Source organism: Bos indicus, chromosome 4 (assembly GCF_029378745.1).
Source record: "Bos indicus isolate NIAB-ARS_2022 breed Sahiwal x Tharparkar chromosome 4, NIAB-ARS_B.indTharparkar_mat_pri_1.0, whole genome shotgun sequence".
Lineage (NCBI taxonomy): Eukaryota > Metazoa > Chordata > Mammalia > Artiodactyla > Bovidae > Bos > Bos indicus.
In genome coordinates, this window is record NC_091763.1 from 33049365 (window position 1) to 33072420 (window position 23056).

At 36.9% G+C, this 23056-nt stretch overlaps 2 protein-coding genes across 13 annotated transcripts in view; one reads left to right on the forward strand and one right to left on the reverse strand.

Annotated features, from left to right (window-relative positions):
• Positions 1 to 9833, forward strand: part of RUNDC3B (RUN domain containing 3B) — a 167284-nt gene extending 157451 nt beyond the window's left edge. For all 5 annotated transcript variants that reach the window (XM_070787622.1, XM_070787619.1, XM_070787621.1 and 2 more), the window contains one exon: positions 7438 to 9833. In XM_070787622.1, coding sequence (XP_070643723.1) covers positions 7438 to 7583 — 146 coding nt within the window. In that variant the 3' untranslated portion in view covers positions 7584 to 9833. The remainder of the gene's footprint in view (positions 1 to 7437) is intronic.
• A 365-nt stretch (positions 9834 to 10198) lies between these two features.
• The window catches only part of LOC109557316 (phosphatidylcholine translocator ABCB4-like), a 103444-nt gene continuing 90586 nt past the window's right edge, over positions 10199 to 23056 (reverse strand). For 4 of the 8 annotated variants that reach the window (XM_070787612.1, XM_070787613.1, XM_070787614.1 and 1 more), the window contains 4 exons: positions 21598 to 21722; positions 20809 to 20982; positions 14089 to 14169; positions 12331 to 13750 (listed from right to left, as the gene is read on the reverse strand). In XM_070787612.1, the coding sequence (XP_070643713.1) occupies positions 13638 to 13750; positions 14089 to 14169; positions 20809 to 20982; positions 21598 to 21722 (493 nt within the window). In that variant the 3' untranslated portion in view covers positions 12331 to 13637. Of the gene's footprint in view, positions 10462 to 12330; positions 13751 to 14088; positions 14170 to 20808; positions 20983 to 21597; positions 21723 to 23056 lie in introns of those variants that run through there. The other 4 variants (XR_011566203.1, XR_011566202.1, XM_070787616.1 and 1 more) reach the window with 4 other exon arrangements.

The window sequence follows — 23056 nt, forward strand, 5'->3', positions numbered from 1 at the left end:
AGAAAACACTTAAACTTGATGGGTAGCTATACATTTTAATGCTTTCTCAACATAGATTACTCTTTCAAAAAATACTGACTCTTCAGGAAGAAAAATGTCTCGGAAGTTCAGCATTTCCTTTCCTGGCTGTTTCTTACATTGCATCACAGTAAAAATGAAAAAATTTTAATTTAAAGACTTTCATGACATCATCCCAATTTTATAATGTACTTTATACCTACTTTTCTTGTTGAATGTAAGCTGGATGGTAAGTTCATTGAAATTTCTTTTGTGCTTTACTGCACTGATTAAATTTTTATAATGAATATGTCATTTTTACAAACATAATAAATGTTTTTCCCTTCTAAAAACAAATACTGGAAATTAAATACATCAAATGTATTGTTTGAAGTGGTGAATTTAATGATGGAACTGTAAATGACCATTACTTTTACATATTTTTCACATTTTTAGATAAAAGTATTAACATCTGTATATGACAAGTCTTAAGAAATAGAGATTTGTTACTTATTACTTGAAGAAAAGAATTATGTGCTTGTATTCTAAAATTTGATTCAAACAGAAAAACCTTTTATGCCTTTATATAGGCCCCTACATTCCTCAAGGATTTATTTTAATGAATGATATAGTAAAGAGGTATAAAATAAAAGGAAATTCTACATTCCTACTGATTAAATTTTTAAAAAATTTTATAAGTTAAAATGTACCACAGTTGTTGATAGGAAGATTGAAAAGTTGTCTTTTTTTTAGGAAGCATGTATTAAGCCTTTCATATGTGACTGCTACTATGCTAACAGCTACATATTGCATCAAGTCTAACCAAAAAAAATAAAAACCCCCGAAAAAAAGAGAATGCCAACAATTAAACTATAACACATTTGTCCATATTTCTTAGCACTTTTATTTTTAAAGTTCTTTTAGACTTAAAAAAAAAAACCTTCATTATAATTCTTATAACATAAAATCCATCATTTTATAAAACAAAATTTTTGAACTCACCATATTAAAGCATACATTTCAGTGGTATTTGGCATATTCAGCGTTGTGTAACCATCACCGCTGTCTATTTCGGAACATGGCCATCACCTAGTCGAGAAGCCCTGCTGTACCTACTGGGGTTCAGTCCCCATTCCTCCTTCCCCTCCTCCTGGTGACTACTAACCTATCTTCTCTTTGAATTTTTCTGTTCTGAACATTTCATAAAATGAAATCATACAAAGTGTAGCTTCTTTTGGGCCTGGTTTTTTGACTTAGCGTGTTTTCACAGTTCTTCCGCGCCGCAGCATCCATCAGTTGCTTCGTTTCCTTTTATGCTCACATAGCATTCCATTGTACGGCTGCACCACGGAGTGTGCGTTCGCCATCTGAGCATTTGGGTTGTTTCCACTTTGGGGCTTTGATGAAGGCTGCTGCTGTGAACATTCATGTACAAGTTTTTGAGTGAACTTATGTTTTTCTCTTGGGTATATAACTAAGAACAGAATTGGCTGGATCATATGTTTGACCATTTGAGGAGCTGCCAAACTTATGGTTTTTTTTTTGAACAGACGGTTGCATTTTACAGTCTCACCAGCAGGGAGGGTTTCATTTTCTCCTCACCCACACCAACACTATTTATTGTCTGTCTTTTGAAATAGCCATCTAATAGGTATGATGTGGAATTTTATGGTTTTGACATGGACTGCACTGATGCATAATAATGTTGAACATTTTTTCTTTCATGTGCTTATTGGCCATTTGTATATCACCTTCAGAGAAATGTCTACTCAGATCCTTTGACCATTTGAAAATTGCATTGTCTTTTTATTGTTGAGTTGTGATAATTCTTTATGTTTATTTTGGATTGTAGACCTGTATCAGATAATACAAATTGCAAGTATTTTCTCCCTTTCTGAGGTGTGTGTTTTCACTTTCTTGCTAATGTTCCTTAAGTTATAAAGTTGTCGATTTTGACAAAGTCCAATTTATCTAGTTTTTCTTTGGGTTGCTTGTGTTTTTGTTTGGTGTCACATCTAAGAAAATGCTGCCTAATCCAAGGTATATGTATTAAGTACAGGTATATGTATTAAGTGTAGGTATATGTATCCAAGGTATATGTATTTTTGTATGTGGTGGGAACTAAGGTTCCAACCTCATTCTTTTTGTATGTAGTCAGTTGTCCCTGGACCATTTGTTGAAGAGACTCTTCTTTCCGTCACTGAATGGTCCTAGAACTCTTGTTGAAATCCATTACCCATACGTGTGTGTATTCATTTCTGGATTCTCAGTTCTGTTCTGATGGTCTGTGTGTCTATGATGGTGCCACATCATCCTTAGTCCAGATGACACTGCCTTAAATTACTGTAGCTTTGCAGTGAGCTTGAAATCAGGACATGTGAGTCCTACGAATTTGTTCTTTTTTAAGATTGTTTCAGTTTGGGATCCTTTGCATTTCCTATGACTTTATTTCACATATAATTTGTTCTCACTTACTCATTTTTGACCCTACTGGGTCTTGATTGCTGCGTGCAGGCTTTCTCTAGCTTGGGTGAGTGGGGGTACTGCCGAGTTGCAATGCTCGGGCTTCTCACTGCAGCGGCTTCTCTCGCTGTGGACCACGGGCTCTAGGGAGCTCAGGCTCCAGGAGTTGTGTTTCCCAAGCTCTAGAGCTCAGGCTCAGTGGTTGTGGTGCCTGGGCTCAGTCATTTCGTGGGATCTTCCTGGAGGAGGGAACCCATGTCTCCAGAATTGGCAGGCAGATGCTTTACCACTGGGGACCCCCAGGGAAGCCGCCATATGAATTTTAGAATCAACTTGTCATTTCTAAAAAAAGGCAGTTAGAATTTTGATGGGGATTACATTGAATTTTTAGATCAATTAGGGAAACATTGCCATCTTAACAATATTATCTTCCAATCCATTAAAATAAGGGATGTTTTCCCATTTATTTTAACCTCAACTTTCTTACAGCACTATTTTGTAGTTGTCAGTGTACACACTTTCATACTTTTGCTTAAGTTTATTCCTAAATATTTTACTTTTTTAGATGCTATTGTAACTGGAAATGTTTAATTTTCTGATTGTTCATTGCTTTTTTTTTTTTTTTGATCCAGTCAAGGATCACACAGAGCATTTAGTTTTCAATCTCTTTGGTGTCCTTTCATCTAGCAGAGCACCGTGCCCCTCCCCCCAACTTTTTCTCTCATTTGAAATTTATGTATTTTATGCACCGAGCCAATTGTTTTGTTAAATCCCTGACAATTTAGATTTCTCTAGTCGTTCATTCTTAGTATATTCTGGTTACACATATTTGGGAAGAATCAGTCAGTTCAGTTCAGTCGCTCAGTCGTCTCCAACTCTTTGCGACCCAATGGACTGCTGCATGCCAGGCCTCCCCGTCCATCACCAACTCTGAGTTTACTCAAACTCATGTTCTTTGAGTCGGTGATGCCATCCAACCATCTCATCCTCTGTTGTCCCCTTCTCCTGCCTTCAATCTTTTCCAGCATCAGGGTCTTTTCCAGTGAGTCAGCTCTTCGCATCAGGTGGCCAAAGTATTGGAGTTTCAGCTTCAGCATCAGTCCTTCCAATGAATATTCAGGACTGATTTCCTTTAGGATGGACTGTTTGGATCTCTTTGCAGTCCAAGGGATTCTCAAGAGTCTTCTCCAACACTACAGTTCAAAAGCATCAATTCTTCTGTGCTCAGCTTTCTTTATAGTCCAACTCTCATATCCATACATGACTACTGGAAAAACCATAGCCTTGACTAGACGGACCTTTGTTGGCAAAGTGATGTCTCTGCTTTTCAATATGCTGTCTAGGTTGGTCATAACTTTTCCAGGGAGCAAGCGTCTTTTAATTTCATCAGGAAGAATATAGTATAAATAATGCAAATTTTTTAGTACACTCATTAGGAGGTCACTGACCTTTTTGCACACTGAGAGACCCTTTAAAAGACAGTTCCGTTCGACATCCCGGTAGTCTGTCACAGCTTCCTTGCTTTGTGGAAAACAAGATGTTCTGAGTTTCTTTGGTACATTTCATGCCCATACCCAGGATCAACTGTTTCTTCAAGAAGTCCTGTTTACACTAGAAAATGATACCGGAGAACATAATCTGGGCCATAGAGGTGTCTGTTATGACTGGACTGGTCACTGTTTCTAGCCTCTTCACTAGCAAGCTAGGAAGTTTTTTTTTTTTAATAGATAAATGCATTTATATTTTATTTTTTTAAATATAAATTTATTTATTTTAATTGGAGGTTAATTACTTTACAATATTGTATTGGTTTTGCCATACATCAACATGAATCCGCCACAGATGTACACATGTTCCCCATCCCGAACCCCCCTCCCACCTTCTTCCCCGTACCATCTCTCTGGGTCATCCCAGTGCACCAGCCCCAAGCAACCAGTATCATGCATCGAATTTGGACTGGCGATTCATTTCATATATGATATTATACATGTTTCAATGCTATTCTCCCAAATCATCCCACCCACTCCCTCTCCCACAGAGTCCAAAAGACTCTTCTATACATCTGTGTCTCTTTTGCTGTCTCGCATACAGGGTTATCGTTACCATCTTTCTAAATTCCATAAAAGAAAAATATACCTTAAATTTATTTTACTTTGTAATTCATACATAAAAGGTTTCCATGTACTTGATTTTGTATTTTTATATCTTTCTTATGAGGAAAATATTGGTCCCTAGTTTATAGGAACATGATTATTTGCTTTTCCTTATTATTTGTTTTAATTTCAAAGTAATATTATCTCTATTACTAAAATAGGGTAAGTAAAATAGATTAAGATTCGTTTTTAATTATCTTGTGAATATATCCTAGAGTCAGAGTACTGTGCTTAAAGTTCATCTCAACTCTGCTAACTTCTACATCATAAGTAACTATCTTATTAGTTTAATTACCTATTGTTCTTTAAAAACATATGCAAATTAAAATAAATTCATGTTCCTCAATATAAAAGATCACATTTATGCGCTTTGCTTTGTCCACTACATAGTATATCCTGGAAATTATAGAGGTCTTTCTCATTCTCTTTTACACCTGCATATTACTCCAGTGTGTATGTTAGACTTTTAGTCTTTGCAATTACTGTGTTATAATCTATATGTTTTAAAAATATGTGTAATCTAAGTATATACACTCAAAGAATTGAAAATAGGACTCAAACAGATACTTGGATGCCAGTGTTCACAGCAGAATTATTTTCAGTAGTTGATAGGTGGAAACAACCCAGATGTCCATACAGATGAGTGGAGTAACAAAATGTCATATATATACACACCATGGAATGTTACTGAGCCATGGAAAAGGAATACATGCCACATGCATGGGCCTTGAAAAAAAAATTACATTAAGTGAAATAAGCCAGACACAAAAGGGCAAATGCTGTATGATTCCACTTTTAAGAATGACTCTAGGAAGGGCAAATTCACAGCAAGTAGGTTAGAGGTTTCCAGAGACTGAGGGGAAGGGGAGAAAGGAAAGTTACTGTTTAAAGAGGTAGGGAGTTTTTGTTTGGCATGATGAAAAGGTTTTGAAATCGTGGTTGGTGATGGTTGCACATAGTGTGAATGTGATTAATGCCACTAAATTGTACCTTTGTGTGTGTATGTAATTAGCAGTAAAGCTCTTTGAAATATTATAGGTCAATGACAAATTAGGAATTTGGGAGAAACCAGTCAAGCATTTGAGTTTCTGGAGCATTTAGCAAGAACTCTAAATGGCCTGAAATAGGTCTGTAAGCTTAGACCTTAAAAGGAGCATCTGTATCTTTTGATGATAACAAATGTTATCATCAAGATAAAGTGAAGTCGCTCAGTCGTGTCCGACTCCTGCAACCCCGTGGACTGTAGCCTACCACGCTCCTCCATCCATGGGACTTTCCAGGCAAGAGTCCTGGAGTGGGTGGGGTGCCATTTCCTTCTCCAAAGGATCTTCCCAACTCAGGTATTGAACCTGGATCTCCTGCATTGTAGGCAGATGCTTTACCATCTAAGCCACCAGGGAAGTCCTTCATCAAAACATGATAACATTTAAAACCCGAATGTAACAATTATTCTTCCATATGTTTTCCTAACAGTGTTGTATCTTCCTATATTTTATTAGTCAGTGAAACCATGAAGTGAACATAGTCATCTTTTGGTGTCTGTTCTCATTTTACAAAGGAAGGAGTAGGCTCAGAGAAGATGCCTTTCCCCAGGTCACACGGCTGTAAAGAACACAGGCATTGTTTCATGTCCCAGCAGAGTTCTTACTGAATCATTCATTACGTAATTATGTAACGTTGGTCTCCTGTGTGCTAGCACTGGGAATATGACGATGACCACAAAAAACTCCATGTCCTTTCTCAGTCTGTGATTTTTTAATGAAGGAGAGTGCCCCACAATGATCATATAGCATGACAGTGAAGGCACTGCAGAGGGGCTGTTTGAAACAATGCATGATATTCAGAAACCTCTGACATCTGGGTCAGTTTACATTTCTGTAACCAGGTGAGTAAAGCCTAAGCTTTCCATCTTCTCTGGAAAACTGATTTTCACCTTACTAGCCTTTCACAGCCTTAGGCCAGCCTCTTAGAGCAGGCGTGTGCACAGTGGGGGTTGAAACTTGTTCTGCCCGGGAAAGAACATGTTTTCCCCAGGCATGGACACAGAGCTCTGCCACTCCTCCTTCAGGGACCGACTGACTTCTAGCAGGTATTCCTGGTGCAGAGTAGGTGCTGAATAAGTTTATTCAGTTATTCAGTCAGTGGACAAAGGTTCCCTAGGTCCAGCCTCCAACTGAACTGAAGCAGTTCTGCTGCTTCTGCATCACTTTACCTTTACCCACATACGGACTTCCTGTATTTCTGTCACCTGGGCACTTGTATTGTTGCTATAGTTTTTTGTTATTCTTTACTAATTGGATATGACCATGCTGCTCCTGTTGCTGCTAAGTCGCTTCAGTCGTGTCCGACTCTGTGCGACCCCATAGACGGCAGCCCATCAGGCTCCCCTGTCCCTGGGATTCTCCAGGCAAGAACACTGGAGTGGGTCGCCATTTCCTTCTCCAATGCATGAAAGTGAAAAGTGAAAGTGAAGTCGCTCAGTCGTGTCCGACTCTTAGCGACCCCATGGACTGCAGCCCACCAGGCTCCTCCGTCCATGGGATTTTCCAGGCAAGAGTACATATTCTCCCCCAAAAAGGTAAATTCCATTTTTGTTCCAGAATATCTCAAGCTTCCATATCTAGAAGCTTAAAAGAAGCACAAATAATCCCACTGTAATGTTTCTATAAGGGGCAGCATTGAAACTACTGGAAGATCAAACGTCAACATACACATTTGATTTTACACTGTTTCATACAGTATGTAAAGTTTAATGGTTTTAGGATCTTACTAGTATCAAGCTTCAAGAGCAATTAAATATTTGTTATCTTATCCTGATTTTCAGGTAAAGAAGATACTCCCTCATTACTTGGCCTCTGTGGGTCTCTAACGTCAGTGGCAAGTTACAAATCTCTAACAAGCCTAAAATCGAATGACTACCTTGCAAGTCCTACAACAGAGATGACAAGTCCAGGTCTGACTCCATCCTGAAAAATTGTATGTAAAAGCCAGAAGTTTTTATGTTGCAAATATTCCATATACGTAAGTTTGACTGCTGGGAAAATCTTTGGAATTTTATATTGTTCTGGGACATGTCTGGAATTCTGTTGCTTGTATTAGAGAATTCAGTCCACTCCATGTAAACTTCTGGGTGAAAAAAAAATGCTGCCATTTTTCATTTTAAAATGATTATATTTGTCACTGAAGTTTAAAAATAGGCTTAAAAAACTTTCAGATATCCTCTAATAATCCATTGCAAATTGTACATATTTATTATTCAGCTGATTTTCATATATTTAAATGTATTATAGTTGCCAGAGACTGAGTTCAAGGTTTTATTCTAGATATTTAAGTATTTTCTTTTGCTCTCTTATTCAATGATTACATTTTCTAAAAATGACTTATTTCATATTTCATGAACTCCTTCCCAGGTTCTGATGTTTAAATGCCTTGTCTTTGAAGTGAGGAGAAAGGTTCTCAGCTGCAGTTTCACAGCAATTTATTCAGTTTGTCTGTAACAGTTACCATTTAGCATCAACCTAACATTCCATTCAGCATTTTATAAATTTTGTAGGACATACCTTTAGGTAGTTACTAAATTTGTTCGGGTCACAAGGAAAATATTTTACAGTATTTTAGGCCATTTAGGTAAAATGAGTAACATTTTGTTTTCCAAAATTTCCTTTAAAGTTTACCAATTCTAAAATTGATCACATTTATGTCCCATAAATTGGAAAAACTTAAAAATGTAGAACAGATGTTGAAACAATTTTATCGGGAAAGATTTCAAGTTCATTTAAGGATTTGAGAAGTTTTAAAATAAGGATCAGTAGGCTCATCACCATACTGAACAGCATGTCTGACACCCAGTGCTGTTTTTCTCTCGTGTGCAGGAATGAATTGTGTCCTACGTGCTTTAACAGCCATAATCTCATTTTAAAACTGACCTTAAAAATTACTAGTTAAAAATTAGTTTTCTTAAAAATCTGAGCTGTCTTTTAAATTTTTGCAAATTTTGAAACAATTGTACATTTGGCCCCCCCAGATTCCACCATATTGAAAAAGGAAATGTATGAAGTACATTTTCTAGAGTTAGATGAGGAAAACATGGTCAGTTGTGCCAAAGATGTTTTATACCTTGTTTACATGAAGAGGCTACTACAATACTTATCCGGGACTTTGTATGCTATTTTTTATTTGTTAATAAAACAGTACATTCAAACTTAGTAACTTTGACTATTGAAAGAACATTCCTCCTAAAATATTGAGAGAAAAGCAGCACTTACCACAGTCATTCTTTGTATTAGAAATGTGGGAGTGTGGTGGTTCTCTGCAATACTTGACTCTCATTATTCGGAATTTAAGATAATAAACAGTAACAAGGCTAGTCGTGTGTTAAGACAGTTCAAACAATGTCATTTCCAGGACAAAGAAGCCCTTAAGTTATTTAGATGTATCAGAACATACTCAGAGCTTTCTTCCTTTAGCTTAAGTCTTTGGTACTTGTAGTAATGCAAATATTCTTGAGAAATGGTACCATCAATCTCGTCTTAATTCTGTATACCTTATTGTGAATGATGTATCTACAGCAATTTGTAATTCTGCATGGGGAATGGAAGGAAGGTTAAAACAAGGTTACTGGAAACCTTAGGAGGAGCGAATGAGAGACGATTAAGGGTGGGGTGGGGGGACCTTTGAAAATTTTAGGCTTTTGGCCTTAAGCACTGTTGCTGCTGCTTTCCTAACAACAGTCAGACTATTTCAATGCTTTCATTCATGGTCCACTCTCAAACGACATTATCCTTTAGTAATTTAAGAAAATCATTGTTACATTTTCCATACATTTTTATAATATAGAAAGGAAATACAGGATTCCGTAATTGATCAGAATTTTCGGATTTGTTCTAATGTGTACCGAATCTTGTGCATCTTACCACGCTGCTGAACGCAGACTGAAACACGACATCTGAGGACAGTGACTTTCCCTCCTTTCTTGGAGCTCTTGGTATAAACTTGATCTGCTAATGTGACTTCAGGTTTCTACACAGTTCATTTCCCGCTAGTTATAGAGATAGTTTGTTAGTGTTTGCATGAGGTGTGTCTCGATCTTCAGCAGTGTTCATTGTTCACACACCCTCCCCTAAACAGAATGCTGAGCTACATGCTACTATTTCCATGTGTATTTCGTTGCCTTGATGTACGATACTTGTTGCATGTGTATTAAACATTTTGTACCATGAAGTAGTAGTCTTATTTTTTCTTTGACAAATGTTATTTGATTCAAGGTATACACTGAATTTTTGTTTCGACAAATTTGGTGAGTGTATATTAACACCTCAAATACTAATATGAAAATTATTTTGGAGAAATCTTCATTTTGTTTCAAATTTTTATTTTCTAAAAAATGACATAATATGCTTTAAAATTGACAACATTCACTCACTGACATGTAAAATGGACCCACCACCATCCTCTCAGCACCTATGTGATGGCACCAGGATAAAGTCAACATTAAATAAAATTTTAAGTCCTGAAGCGGTAAGTACCAAATGCAAACTACTATTAACTGTGACTGACAGGAACCTTAAACATCCAAGTAGACTAAGTTGGTTTTAAGTCATCTTTATTAGATGTACATACAAGTTTTCAAGTGGTTAAAAATGTTTCTCAAATTTACAACTTACGTAAATTCTTTGTTAAATTTCCCACTGTCGGTTACAGTTTCTGGTTTTGATAAGCTCAACACTGGATTACTCTGGAAACGTCACATGACTGCTTTGACCATCAGGGCTCTTAATTTCTTTTATCTGGTCCACTTTGCTCTTTAGTAAGCAAAGCAACTTCTATTTTGCTTTAGCTTTTTCCTCCACTGAAAGGAAGGGGAAGATAAAATTATACCAATGCCATGGTGGTACCTTTTAAAAATATACTTTAGTATAAACCAAAACTTTTGTTTTTAAATAGGTCACCTGATCATAAGTCCCATTTTTCATCCTGCCAGTCATTTTTCTAAAACCAGCTTCACGGTACAACGCTTGGTCTTAATACGTGACACATTTTGGTGTTTTCTGTTTTATTCTAGGCTAACCTATGCTATCCTATTTTCTTTCAGTTAAAAAAAAATAGGTCTTGAGAGAAAAACAAAACACAACTCTGTAACTTTTCAGAACTGGGCCCAAAATACTTCCTGGGTTTTCTCTTGCCTTCTTGTTGCTCGTTGGCAGACCAGGCCCCCTGGACTCCTTTCCCATCTGATCTACCAGGGGGCATGTACACTCTGCTCAAGCCGCTGGTGCTAAGTACCACTGCCTGCCTGAAGACTCCCAGCCTCCAGGTATGTTGCCTTGGACTGCCTGTCCTAAGAACCATTTCCCAACCAGCCTCTGCACCCCAGGCCGTGCAGAATTCTTCAGCTTTTCCATTACTTCTTTTGTTTATTTCTAACAATCACAGCTGAAACCTTAAGACCAGTGAGAGTAGCTGCAATGTCTTACCTCCAGTGCTTTTTATACTGCCTACCACAGTAAGTGTTGAGTGATGGATTAAAACATAATAACAGTAATTTACTTTTAAAAGTTCATTTTGGACAAAAATTAAAAAGTAATACACTAAGCTTTCCCATATCCCTGGAATTTATGCCCCAGGGAATAAAAAGGCTAGAATTAAAGGAGTCAAATGTGGCTAAATAAACATAGTAATTGATTAGTTTTCCTAGAAATAACTTTATTTTTGAAAAGTAATATGGAATTATATGAAAAGCAGCAAGCATGTAATACTTGAATAAGACATGTTTCTTAAAAAACTTACACATAAGAAATTAAATGTGTATGTTAGAAATTTTAACATTAACAGAATGCATTTAGAAACATTACCAAGAATACAGATTGTAGCCAAACCGTTTTTGGTTCCTACTAGTAATGCTTTTTTACCACTTAAGTATAGACAAAGCCTAAATTCAGACTTCTTTTCTTTCAGATACTTTGCATGTAATGTATGTTACAAAAACTACAGGGAATTAGGTTTATTTAAGTTCTTTTAGTTATAAAATCGGAGAAGGCAACAGCACCCCACTCCAGTACTCTTGCTTGGAAAATCCCATGGACAGAGGAGGTGGTGGGCTGCAGTCCATGGGGTCACTAAGAGTAGGACACGACTGAGCGACTTCACTTTCAACTTTCATGCATTGGAGAAGGAAATGGCAACCCACTCCAGTGTTCTTGCCTGGAGAATCCCAGGGACGGGGGAGCCTGACGGGCTGCCGTCATGGGGTTGCACAGAGTCGGACACGACTGAAGCAACTTAGCAGCAGCAGCAGCAGTTATAAGAATTTTCCACAATGCAGTCAATAGTGGGGCAAGGAGAGGATGAAAGTTTCCCTTCTGTTTGTTTATAAGTGACATTAACTTGAAATACATAACTGTTTTTTGAGACTGTTGTTAAAAACCTAAATTTTTTCTGCCTTTTTCTGCCAGTTACCCAAAAGAAGCACAGCAGAACAAAGGTAAATTTAAATTGAATACTGTTAAATTCAGTGTTCAAGATAAACTTCCATGTGTGTTTTATATATATGTTGATAGTATAGCATTAACATAATTTCATATGAAAGTATTTAGCTAGAAGCACAGTGGTAGCTTTAAGAAAGCACAAAATATTGCAATGAAAATATATTTTTATGGATATATATGTTGAAAACTTAAGGTAAATCAACACAGGATAAAATAAACACAAAAAGCTTAAATACAAACCCTATATAGTTTATTTCAGGTGAAACATTAAATAGTTTTCTACTATATTAGAAAATACATTAATTCCTACCAACACTAGAGATTTGTCACTTAAATATACATTACTCCATTTTAGGGAAAAAATGTTTCACATTTTCATAAAATACAGATAGACTGCAATAAAGTGCTTTTTCTTAAGAGTATACAGATCCTGAGAAAAACAAAAATATTTAAAAATATTGTTTGTCTTGAAATCATATTCTTTTTCATTCTTACATTCATAAACTAAACTTCTTAGGCATTAGCCTCCAGTGACCAAAAGCTCTTCTTCAAGGAAACTGCCTTGGTAGTTCTTGATCTAGCACACTTGTGTGAGATGTGTAAAGTCAAGGGACATCTTGAACATACTCTGTCTCAGTGATGTTAGAACAAGCGAACAGACGTGACCTAGAGAACTTCACAAACGGTAATACCTGATGGCAAGACAGCTGAAACCAGAGGCCTTTCTTGTGCTGAAACAGCCTTCTCACTGCCTGAATGCAATGTGCTTTTCCACTGCACACCCAAGTTTGAAGTGAACATTGAATACGGTCAGTGAACGCTCTCTCTCACAGAAACAGTAGATAATACGGGGTCTTTAGACATCAAAAATAGCAGCATCAATATCACACAAGTTATATTTTTGGTTCATGAATGTAAGATAGCCATACCTCGGATCAGAGAAATCTTAATACACATGAGGCCTTAAAATAGTAACAGGGCGGGGTAGCAGGGGAAACACCCAAATACATATGAATTAAAGAAAATAACTGATAGGCAATATTTGGTAAATGATGTGAATAATAATATTTAAAGACTGCTTTCCGTTATCTACTTTGTTGAAACACTTAAGTATCTACGTCCATGATTTAAACGTGTATAAAAGACTTGGGAATTCTTTTAGACTCTGTACATCATTCAGCACACAACTGCAAAAATGTTTGACGACTCTGACACTCCCAACAGGATGAAGTTACACAGAAATCTGTACCAAACTCTGAGATTATTGCTTTCAGTGTAGAATAATTTTTCTCTTCTTTACAAGAATGCTCAATGGTTATGACTTCTGGAATATCTTTTTCTAATTCTCAAAAATTAGGATAAAAATTTGAAATTAGAATGATTAAATGCAAAGTAGAGATTTACTATTTGTTTAAATTATAGATAAGAATGATAGAAAACCACTGTAAGATAATAGCAAAAAAAAGTGAAAAAAGCTCTTGCCTAAGAGTCTCCTCTTATTATTTGGTCATGGCTGTTATTTCAGGTTGAAACAGCATGTCTAGTATCGCTGTCTTTGAGCATTTTGTTTCTGGAAAACAGACTTCCCAAATTCATATGTACTGATCATAACAGCACAAGCAGGAGCAATTTTAATTAAACGAGGAATCAGTCCTAAAAAGGGAAGAGAAAAGTTCAGACCAAATTTTACCATACATTTTAAAATGTAATTTATTTGGTTTCATTCTGACAGTTATCAAATTAAGTGAGGTAACATATAAAACACTGTCCCATAACTGGTGTCAAAGAACAAGCCAACTGTTCACTCCTCACTTTGATTCCAAATTACTTCAAAAGCAACTGGTATTTAAAATTTTTAAACTTACAGCAAAGATATTTAGGAGGAAATAGTAAATGAGGAATATTTTCAAAAATTTTCTGCTGAAAGGCAATTAATTTAAAAGGAAAAGTAAACATTTTAGTCAACAGTTTGGTAAAGGAAATATTTTTACCTGTAAATAATCCAGAAAATCCATTCTTAGCAACAATGTTCTTCATTATAGTCCAGGTTGACATTTGCAAAGGCATAGAAACTAAATGTTAAAGAAACGATGCTATTATAAATTACCACTTAATTTCTAATATAGATAAATACACATAAAAGAGTGTTTATGGGCTTTGGGATATATCATTTCAGTATAATAAGAACAGATCTGTTTACATAAAGAACTATTTTAAATCTTATTTTTAATAGTTGGATTCATTAAAAAAGAAATTTTGAAGGCACTTTTAAGGTATATAGGACCACATGCAATCAAGGAGGAATATACAGAAAGCCTCTCCTGAACTGATGTTTAAGCTTGGTGATGTGTGTCCTTTATACTTTTTTCTGTATTTTAAAGATCTTTCATAATGGAAAAATTTTAAAGATGTACAGGAATTTTCATGGGGTTCCCCAAGTGAAGCCATGATAACCATTTTTCATTGTACTTTTAGTGCATACATTAAAAAAACTTTTTTCCCCAAAGAGAAGCTTTAAGGAAAAATAGCTTATTCTCCCTAGGGAGGCTCCACCTTACTCGACTCTTTCTGAATAGATGTGCTAGCCTTGAAATAAATCCGTCCTGTCTCCTCTGAAGGGAAGTTTTCCTGTAACTAACAGTAACATCTCACTTATTTGCAACTGCTCAAGTGTCTGGAACACAGTAAAGAAACAGATTTATACATCTTTTGAAAACAGCAAAAATAGATGTTACTCAGATTCAAACATAAACCTCATGAATGTGCTGTACATACACAAAGTTCACTGACCTTCGTTGTACACAGTGATTCTAAGCAGCTGGCTTACCCCCAGACTACAGACGCTAAAGGTGAAAAAAAATCTGCTAAAAGGTGGGCATCCTACCACTGTGACAGCTGAGGATTTCAGTCTTCCCAGACCAGTGCGTGCTAGGCAGACACTCCTAATGGTCTCACTGGCTTCTGAGAGCTGCGCTATGAAACTACAGTGATCAGTGTGTACAGTGAGGACTACTCTGAGTCATTAGGGTTAAAGTACATTTCAGTACGTATGCCTAGGGAAAAAGGGAAAATTAGGGAAAGGCATCATTCAGTAACAGCTCTGTAGAATCTGCAACTTAATGAAGAGGGGCTCATTATCTCAAAATGTCTTCTATATAATATCAGATTCTCTATGAAGATAAATGAGGCCTTGTCATTTAAGAAGCTAAACTATCTGTATAAATAGTGTAAGTATAACTACAGTAATTACAGCAACCAAACAGAAAGGATACATTTTTAAACCAAGAACAAAGTATTTATGACTGAAATTTAACTCTCTAAAAACAGTCAGTGACAAAAGCTTTATACTACAAGTTGACAACTTATACTCCTTGTTTAAATGTTTTCAACTTTGGAAACAACTAGTAAAGAAAGGAGGCTAAGTAGCTGGGTATTTCTAATCTTACGGAGCTCAAGTTTCAAACTGGTCTCTATTTTAATAGTAGGGTGAGATGAATGTAAAAGACGACGAACAAGAAGACTTCTCAACTGGAGGGAAGCAGAGCCCTGCCTAAAGATCCAACGTCCCAGAGCTCTTTCTACAGGGGAAAAACAACTCCATACACTGTAAGGAAACACTGTGGTTATTAATATTTCAAGCACAGACAACAATAAACACTCCTCTACTGACCATCCAAATGATCAAATCCTAACAATTTTATGTTTCAGAAACAAAGCCCTATTTCCAGTGGGCTTGCTACACTTTCTGTAATAATAACAGAATGAATCTAGTAGAAGCAACTAATAGTACTTTTTTATAAATACGGACCATTGTTAAATTCTTTATTGTGGTTTTTCAGTATTGCTTCTGTTTTATGTTTTGGTGTTTTGGCCAGGAGGCATGTGGGATCTTAGCTCCCCAACCAGGGATCAAACCTGCACCTTCTGCATTAAAGGGGAAGGCCCCAGGACAGTTTTGTTCTAGAAGAAATTACAGGTTATAAAGAAGTAGATGGGATAACAGGCAGGGGGAAAAAAAACACATCAGAAGGGAAGCTAAAAAATAGAAAAGAAAAAAGAATATGTATATGCATACTAATATAGTCTTTAAAATTTCTTAAATTTTTTGTTTAGGTTTAGAAGTTTTTCTGGGTACTCCATTCTAACAATACATTAGTTTGAGTTAAGTAGAGAGGAAGGCAACCAAGGGGCAGGGGGAATCTTGTCTTCCGTACCTTAGATATTCCTAACTATCTAGAAAGAAAATATTTTTCATGGCACCTTAGACATGTTTTAAATTAATTAAACTTACTTTTCTGGCTTTCATATATCCAAAGTTGGGTCTGCTTTTGTGTTTTTACCACATCAAATGGCAAAGTTACAACAGCCGCAAACTAACAATAAAATTGATTAAATTTTCCCAAAGTATTTTATACTCTAATTAGTATATTACTTAATAAAATCATAACTGAAACATAAAGTAAAACCAGAGATGTTTAAAGAGAAGCTCCTATTGAAGAGAACAGATAAAGTCTTATGTATTCCTCCCAAAGTTCAGGACTAAGAGAACAGTCCCCCTATATTCCTGAGGTCACACTACACTAGCTGGCAGTCAGAATTCCAACCAGACCTCTGACTGCAAAACCAGTATTCACAATTTCTGATGCTCCTGTGTGTTCCATTATTCCTTTACTACAGATGAAGGTATAATGTGTATTTTAAAGCAGAAATTAAAGTACCTAGTAATTAGCATTTAAAATTTTCCAAATGTTTTTAAAATTGTTAAAAAAAAATTAAAGGAAATGGACATTTGAACTTTTAGTGCTACATATGTTTTCTTTATGGGTTTCAAATGTAGTTCACAAATCATTTTTAAAAACACATTTCATGCAAATCAAAACCACAATGAGGTACCATCTCATGCCAGTCAGAATGGCTGCTACCAAAAAGTCTACAAACAATAAATGCTGGAGAGGGTGCAGAGAAAAGGGAACCATCTTACACTGTTGATGGGAATGCAAAGTAGTACAGCCACTATGGAGAACAGTGTGGAGATTCCTTAAAAAACTGGAAATAAAACTGCCATACGACCCAGCAATCCCATTGCTGGGCATACACACTGGGGAAACGAACTTAAAAATGAAATAGTTATAATTAACACATTATTGTCTACATAGAAAAAAGGCAGACAAATTAGAATTTATAAGTTTTAGAAGAAGCTGAATATAAGCTAACAGACAAAAATCAACTCATATTGCAACATCCACAAACACCTGGAAAACATTTTTAAACAGATTTTTTTTTGTTTTTGTTTTTGTTTTCAAAATAAAGCAAGTTATTTAATGATACAGAGGTAAGTAATGTGAGAATCAGCAGAGTTGAAAGTACCTGAACCTTTGGGTACCTCTGAGGGGGGTTGAAAACAGTGTTGTCTCTTTTTAGAATTAATGTTTTTTTACACTCAGATTTTTTTAAATAGGCACTTAAAGCTGCAGATTCTTGTGCATACCCAGCAACAGACTTAAAAAGTGTTCACAGCATTGCGTACTTGGTTCAGTTCAGTTCAGTTCAGTTCAACTGAACTCTTTGCGACCCCATGAATCGAAGCACGCCAGGCCTCCCTGTCCATCACCAACTCCCGGAGTTCACTCAGACTCAACGCCCATTGAGTTAGTGATGCCATCCAGCCATCTCATCCTCTGTCATCCCCTTCTCCTCCTGCCCCCAATCCCTCCCAGCATCAGGGTCTTTTCCAATGAGTCAACTCTTCACATGAAGTGACCAAAGTACTGGAATTTCAGCTTTAGCATCAGTCCTTCCAAAGAAATCCCAGGGCTGATCCCCTTTAGAATGGACTGGTTGGATCTCCTTGCAGTCCAAGGGACTCTCAAGAGTCTTCTCCAACACCACAGTTCAAAAGCATCAATTCTTCGGTGCTCAGCTTTCTTCACAGTCCAGCTCTCGCATCCATACATGACCACTGGAAAAACCATAGCCTTGACTAGATGGACCTTTGTTGACAAAGTAATGTCTCTGCTTTTGAATATGCTATCTAGGTTGGTCATAACTTTCCTTCCAAGGAGTAAGCGTCTTTTAATTTCATGGCTGCAATCACCATCTGCAGTGATTTTGGAGCCCCCCCAAAAATAAAGTCTGACACTGTTTCCACTGTTTCCCCATCTATCTCCCATGAAGTGATGGGACCAGATGCCATGATCTTCGTTTTTGAATGTTGAGCTTTAAGCCAACTTTTTCACTCTCCACTTTCAGTTTCATCAAGAGGCTTTTTAGTTCCTCTTCACTTCCTGCCGTAAGGGTGGTTTACTTGTTTATTCATGTATAAATGAGTGGAAACAATAGTTGCACATATAAAATAAAACTTAAGGAATATTTCCAAGTAAAATAAATTTTATACCTCAAAAATAGGCAAAACTGAATACCATTGTTTAGCAATAATACATATGTGGTAAAACTGCTTTTTTTAAATCAAATGATAAAAATTCAGGTAAGAGGTTACCACTAAGGATGTGACAGTGGAGGTGGACATACGTGGTTTCATGATTTTAAAAACTGCAGTGTTCTAATTCATATACAGAGGTGGTGATGTCACAGGTGTTTATTAGTGCACTTGGTAATTTATATCCGAAAGGCAATGCCAAAGAATGCTCAAGCTACCGCACAATTGCACTCATCTCACATGCTAGTAAAGTAATGCTTAAAATTCTCCAAGCCAGGCTTCAGCAATATGTGAACCGTGAACTTCCTGATGTTCAAGAGGGTTTTAGAAAAGGCAGAGGAACCAGAGATCAAATTGCCAACATCCACTGGATCATGGAAAAAGCAAGAGAATTCCAGAAAAACATCTATTTCTGCTTTATTGACTATGCCAAAGCCCTTGACTGTGTGGATCACAATAAACTGTGGAAAATTCTGAAAGAGATGGGAATACCAGACCACCTGATCTGCCTCTTGAGAAATTTGTATGCAGGTCAGGAAGCAACAGTTAGAACTGGACATGGAACAACAGATTGGTTCCAAATAGGAAAAGGAGTACGTCAAGGCTGTATATTGTCACCCTGTTTATTTAACTTATATGCAGAGTACATCATGAGAAACGCTGGACTGGAAGAAACACAAGCTGGAATCAAGATTGCCCGGAGAAATATCAATAACCTCAGATATGCAGATGACACCAACCTTATGGCAGAAAGCGAAGAGGAACTCAAAAGCCTCTTGATGAAAGTGAAAGTGGAGAGTGAAAAAGTTGGCTTAAAGCTCAACATTCAGAAAACGAAGATCATGGCATCTGGTCCCATCACTTCTTGGGAAATAGATGGGGAAACAGTGGAAACAGTGTCAGACTTTATTTTTCGGGGCTCCAAAATCACTGCAGATGGTGACTGCAGCCATGAAATGAAAATATGCTTACTCCTTGGAAGGAAAGTTATGACCAACCTAGATAGCATATTCAAAAGCAGAGACATTACTTTGCCAACAAAGGTCCGTCTAGTCAAGGCTATAGTTTTTCCAGTGGTCACATATGGATGTGAGAGTTGGACTGTGAAGAAGGCTGAGCGCCGAAGAATTGATGCTTTTGAAGTGTGGTGTTGGAGAAGACTCTTGAGAGTCCCTTGGACTGCAAGGAGATCCAACCAGTCCATTCTAAACGGGATCAGCCCTGGGATTTCTTTGGAAGGAATGATGCTAAAGCTGAAACTCCAGTACTTTGGCCACCTCATGCGAAGAGTTGACTCATTGGAAAAGACCCTGATGCTGGGAGGGATTGGGGGCAGGAGGAGAAGGGGTGACAGAGGATGAGATGGCTGGATGGCATCACTGACTTGATGGACGTGAGTCTGAGTGAACTCCGGGAGTTGGAGATGGACAGGGAGGCCTGGCATGCTGCGATTCATGGGGTCACAAAGAGTTGGACACGACTGAGCGACTGATCTGATCTGATCTGACTTTTTATGTATAAAACATCAAAAAATGAAAAAGTATTGGTCTAGGAATTCATGGTGTTTCTAAAAAGCATAGCTGAACACAAAAGTTGAAGAAAAATACTAATTGAAAGGGAAAGATATAGGACTGTAAACAGGAGTCCAAGCAAAGGATTGAATCAAAGGGAGAAAGAATGTGGAATGTTAATACAACGGTTCTCAATAATTATTTCTTCCAGGTTTTAAATGGAAACATCAGTTTCACAAGAGAAGTAGTACTGAAGTATGCATATTCTATAAGTTGTTAATTTTGTATTTCTTCATGATTTTCTCCTTCTTCATATTTCAATGATTAGCACAATCTTGAATCTGATTTATAATAGTCCCTACAAGACACTTAAGTGCGGGAGATTTTTAATAACTGAAAAAAGTAGGAGTCAATATAATTCACAGGTGGTCTTAAATGTTATGATATTTTGATTCATAGTACTTTGCATATCTTACTAATTGTGACTTCTTTACAATAATTTTAAAGGTAGCTTCATTACCTACATATGAGTACTCACCAATTGATATTTAAAAAGAAAGAAAACAAAGAGAAAAGAAAACCAGGCTTGAAACAGAAACCGTTCATTAAATAAATACTCATCAAGATCTGAGAGAGCCATGCTGAACGAGGTGTGTGTGGTCACCTAAGACAGTAACGTACCTTTAGCCTTAAAGAGTCTAGAATTTCCTTCATTTAAAAGTGGTACATACAAAGCTACTTAAAATGTAGCAGATAAATCCTACCTGAGAATGGTACATCTCTAAGAATGGTAGGAGCCCAGCCCCTCCAGAGGGAAATCCAACCATCTTCAGATACTTTCTTGCTGACAAATCGATGCAGTTCCTCGTAAGAAAACTTCTTAGATTGCATCTTGGTTCTGATCAATTCCAGTGGACTTATTACAGTCACTGCACCAACTGTACAAAACAAGCGAATACAACAAAAGCAAAGCCATGCATTATGAAAACATGCGTGCAGAAATGAGTATTTCATGCATTTTTGTATTTTAAATTTTATTCTGAAATGTCTGCAAACTGTATCTAGTATCTAATGATGGCAACATCCTGGCTCAGATTTTTTCCCTGATAAAGGTATTTCACACACCTTACTCTTTCAAGAGCAGTTCCACAGCCATTATACATCAACCAGGACTATTATAAACCTCACTTCCACTACACAGATAAAAATGTCCTTCTGATTAAACTCTGAATCACAAAGTGTATACAGAAAATGATGAAAGACTCTGGCATTAATTAGACTCTGTGTTATTATCCTAAAATCTAGAATCTAAGGTCTACAATCTCAAATCTAAAACCTCTGTCCAAGAATTAACAGGATAGGCTGATCCCGTCCCATTCTGATGGCAGTCACCACACAATATGACCGCTAGAGCGTGTTGACATATGAGGACAAACTATGATGGAAAATAAACCATTAGCAATACACTACTTGAAATTCTCTATGAATGTAAACATTTTAAAGCAAGCTTTAAGTAGAAATCAGAATGAAAACATTGTGAATTTATTACTTACGTCTGGCCACGATTCCAGCAACAATTGGTATGCGGCTTTCATTTTCTCCTAATTTAGATCTCAGAAGAGCAGTTAATTGATCATAGCAGGTAAAATAAATAACTGTGGCAGGAACTGCCATCACTCTGTTAGAACAAACGAAAAGATTGGTACAGCACTATCAAAAGGCTGAAACATATTCTTACATTATTATGAAACACAAGACACAGTGCACAGAGCATGTGTGCTCAGTCATATCAGACTCTCTGAGACCCCATGGACTGCAGCCTGCCACGCTCCTCTGTCCATGGGACTTCCCAGGCAAGTACACCAGAGTGGGTTGACACTTCCTTCTCCAGGGGGCCTTCCTGACCCAGGTATCAAACCCACACCTCTTGTGTCTCCCGCACTGGCAGGTGGGTTCTTTACCAACCGCACCACCTGGGAAGTAAAAATGAAGATCCTCCTATTTTACAGAAGCTGAAAACCACAGCAAATCAGCTGTGAGATCAGTTTTTCTTTAAGAATTAGCAGTGTTTAACTTAGACAACAAAAGATGTAAAGTAGGTTTCTGCTCTCCAGAGATTTGTAATGTAGCAGAGAAGGTAAGTTTAGAGCACCCAGTCAGGTCATAAATAAGAAAAGACAAATAAGTCGTCTTGACTTATTCTGTGTCTGGTCTTCATTCCCAACTACATACATTACGGTAACATGAAAATCACTAAAGTAAAACTCGTAAAAATTGTAAAAAAGTACAAGCACAATTATAAAATACTTTTGAACTGTGGACCATGTCTTACCTGCTTATAACTGAAAATAACGTCACCAGAATTATATATACTCAAAGGAAATTCCAATGACATTCTTTCAAATGAAAATATCAAGAGGGAGTCATTAACTAAATACAAAATTGAAGGTACTATCATGTCATAAAGATTTAACCCAACAAGAAACCAGTCTCTGTTTCTGGTCTAACCAACGGACTATCACAGACCACACGTGGGAACGCCTAACACTCGACAGTGAAGCGTGGTGATGAGAACTTAGGAACAGGACTGACTGCTGCTCCTGGATCTATCGCCAACCTTATAACCTTAGGCACTGTTTAGAGTAGGTGCCTCAAAACTAATGTGCTCCGTAACAAGATAAATCAGAAAGAAACGAGGCAGAGAAAGGCAAGGTATTAATTGGAATTTTTACATTCAGCCTTACTAGCTTGCTGCCGTCTATGGGGTCACTCAGAGTGGGACACGACTGAAGCAACTTAGCAGCAGCAGCTTGTCATATGAATGCACGTAATAGCTAGTTAGCACAGAATTTAATTATCTGGAAAAGAAGTATAAATAGCACAATACTTCTCATTATTTTAGTAAAATAAAAACTAAAATGAACACTAATTTCTTAATTTCTGAACATGAAAAAATAAAGTATGTTTGTGCCCCAAATCCAGTGTCTTCAGCAGGGCCTATTTGTCTACTCG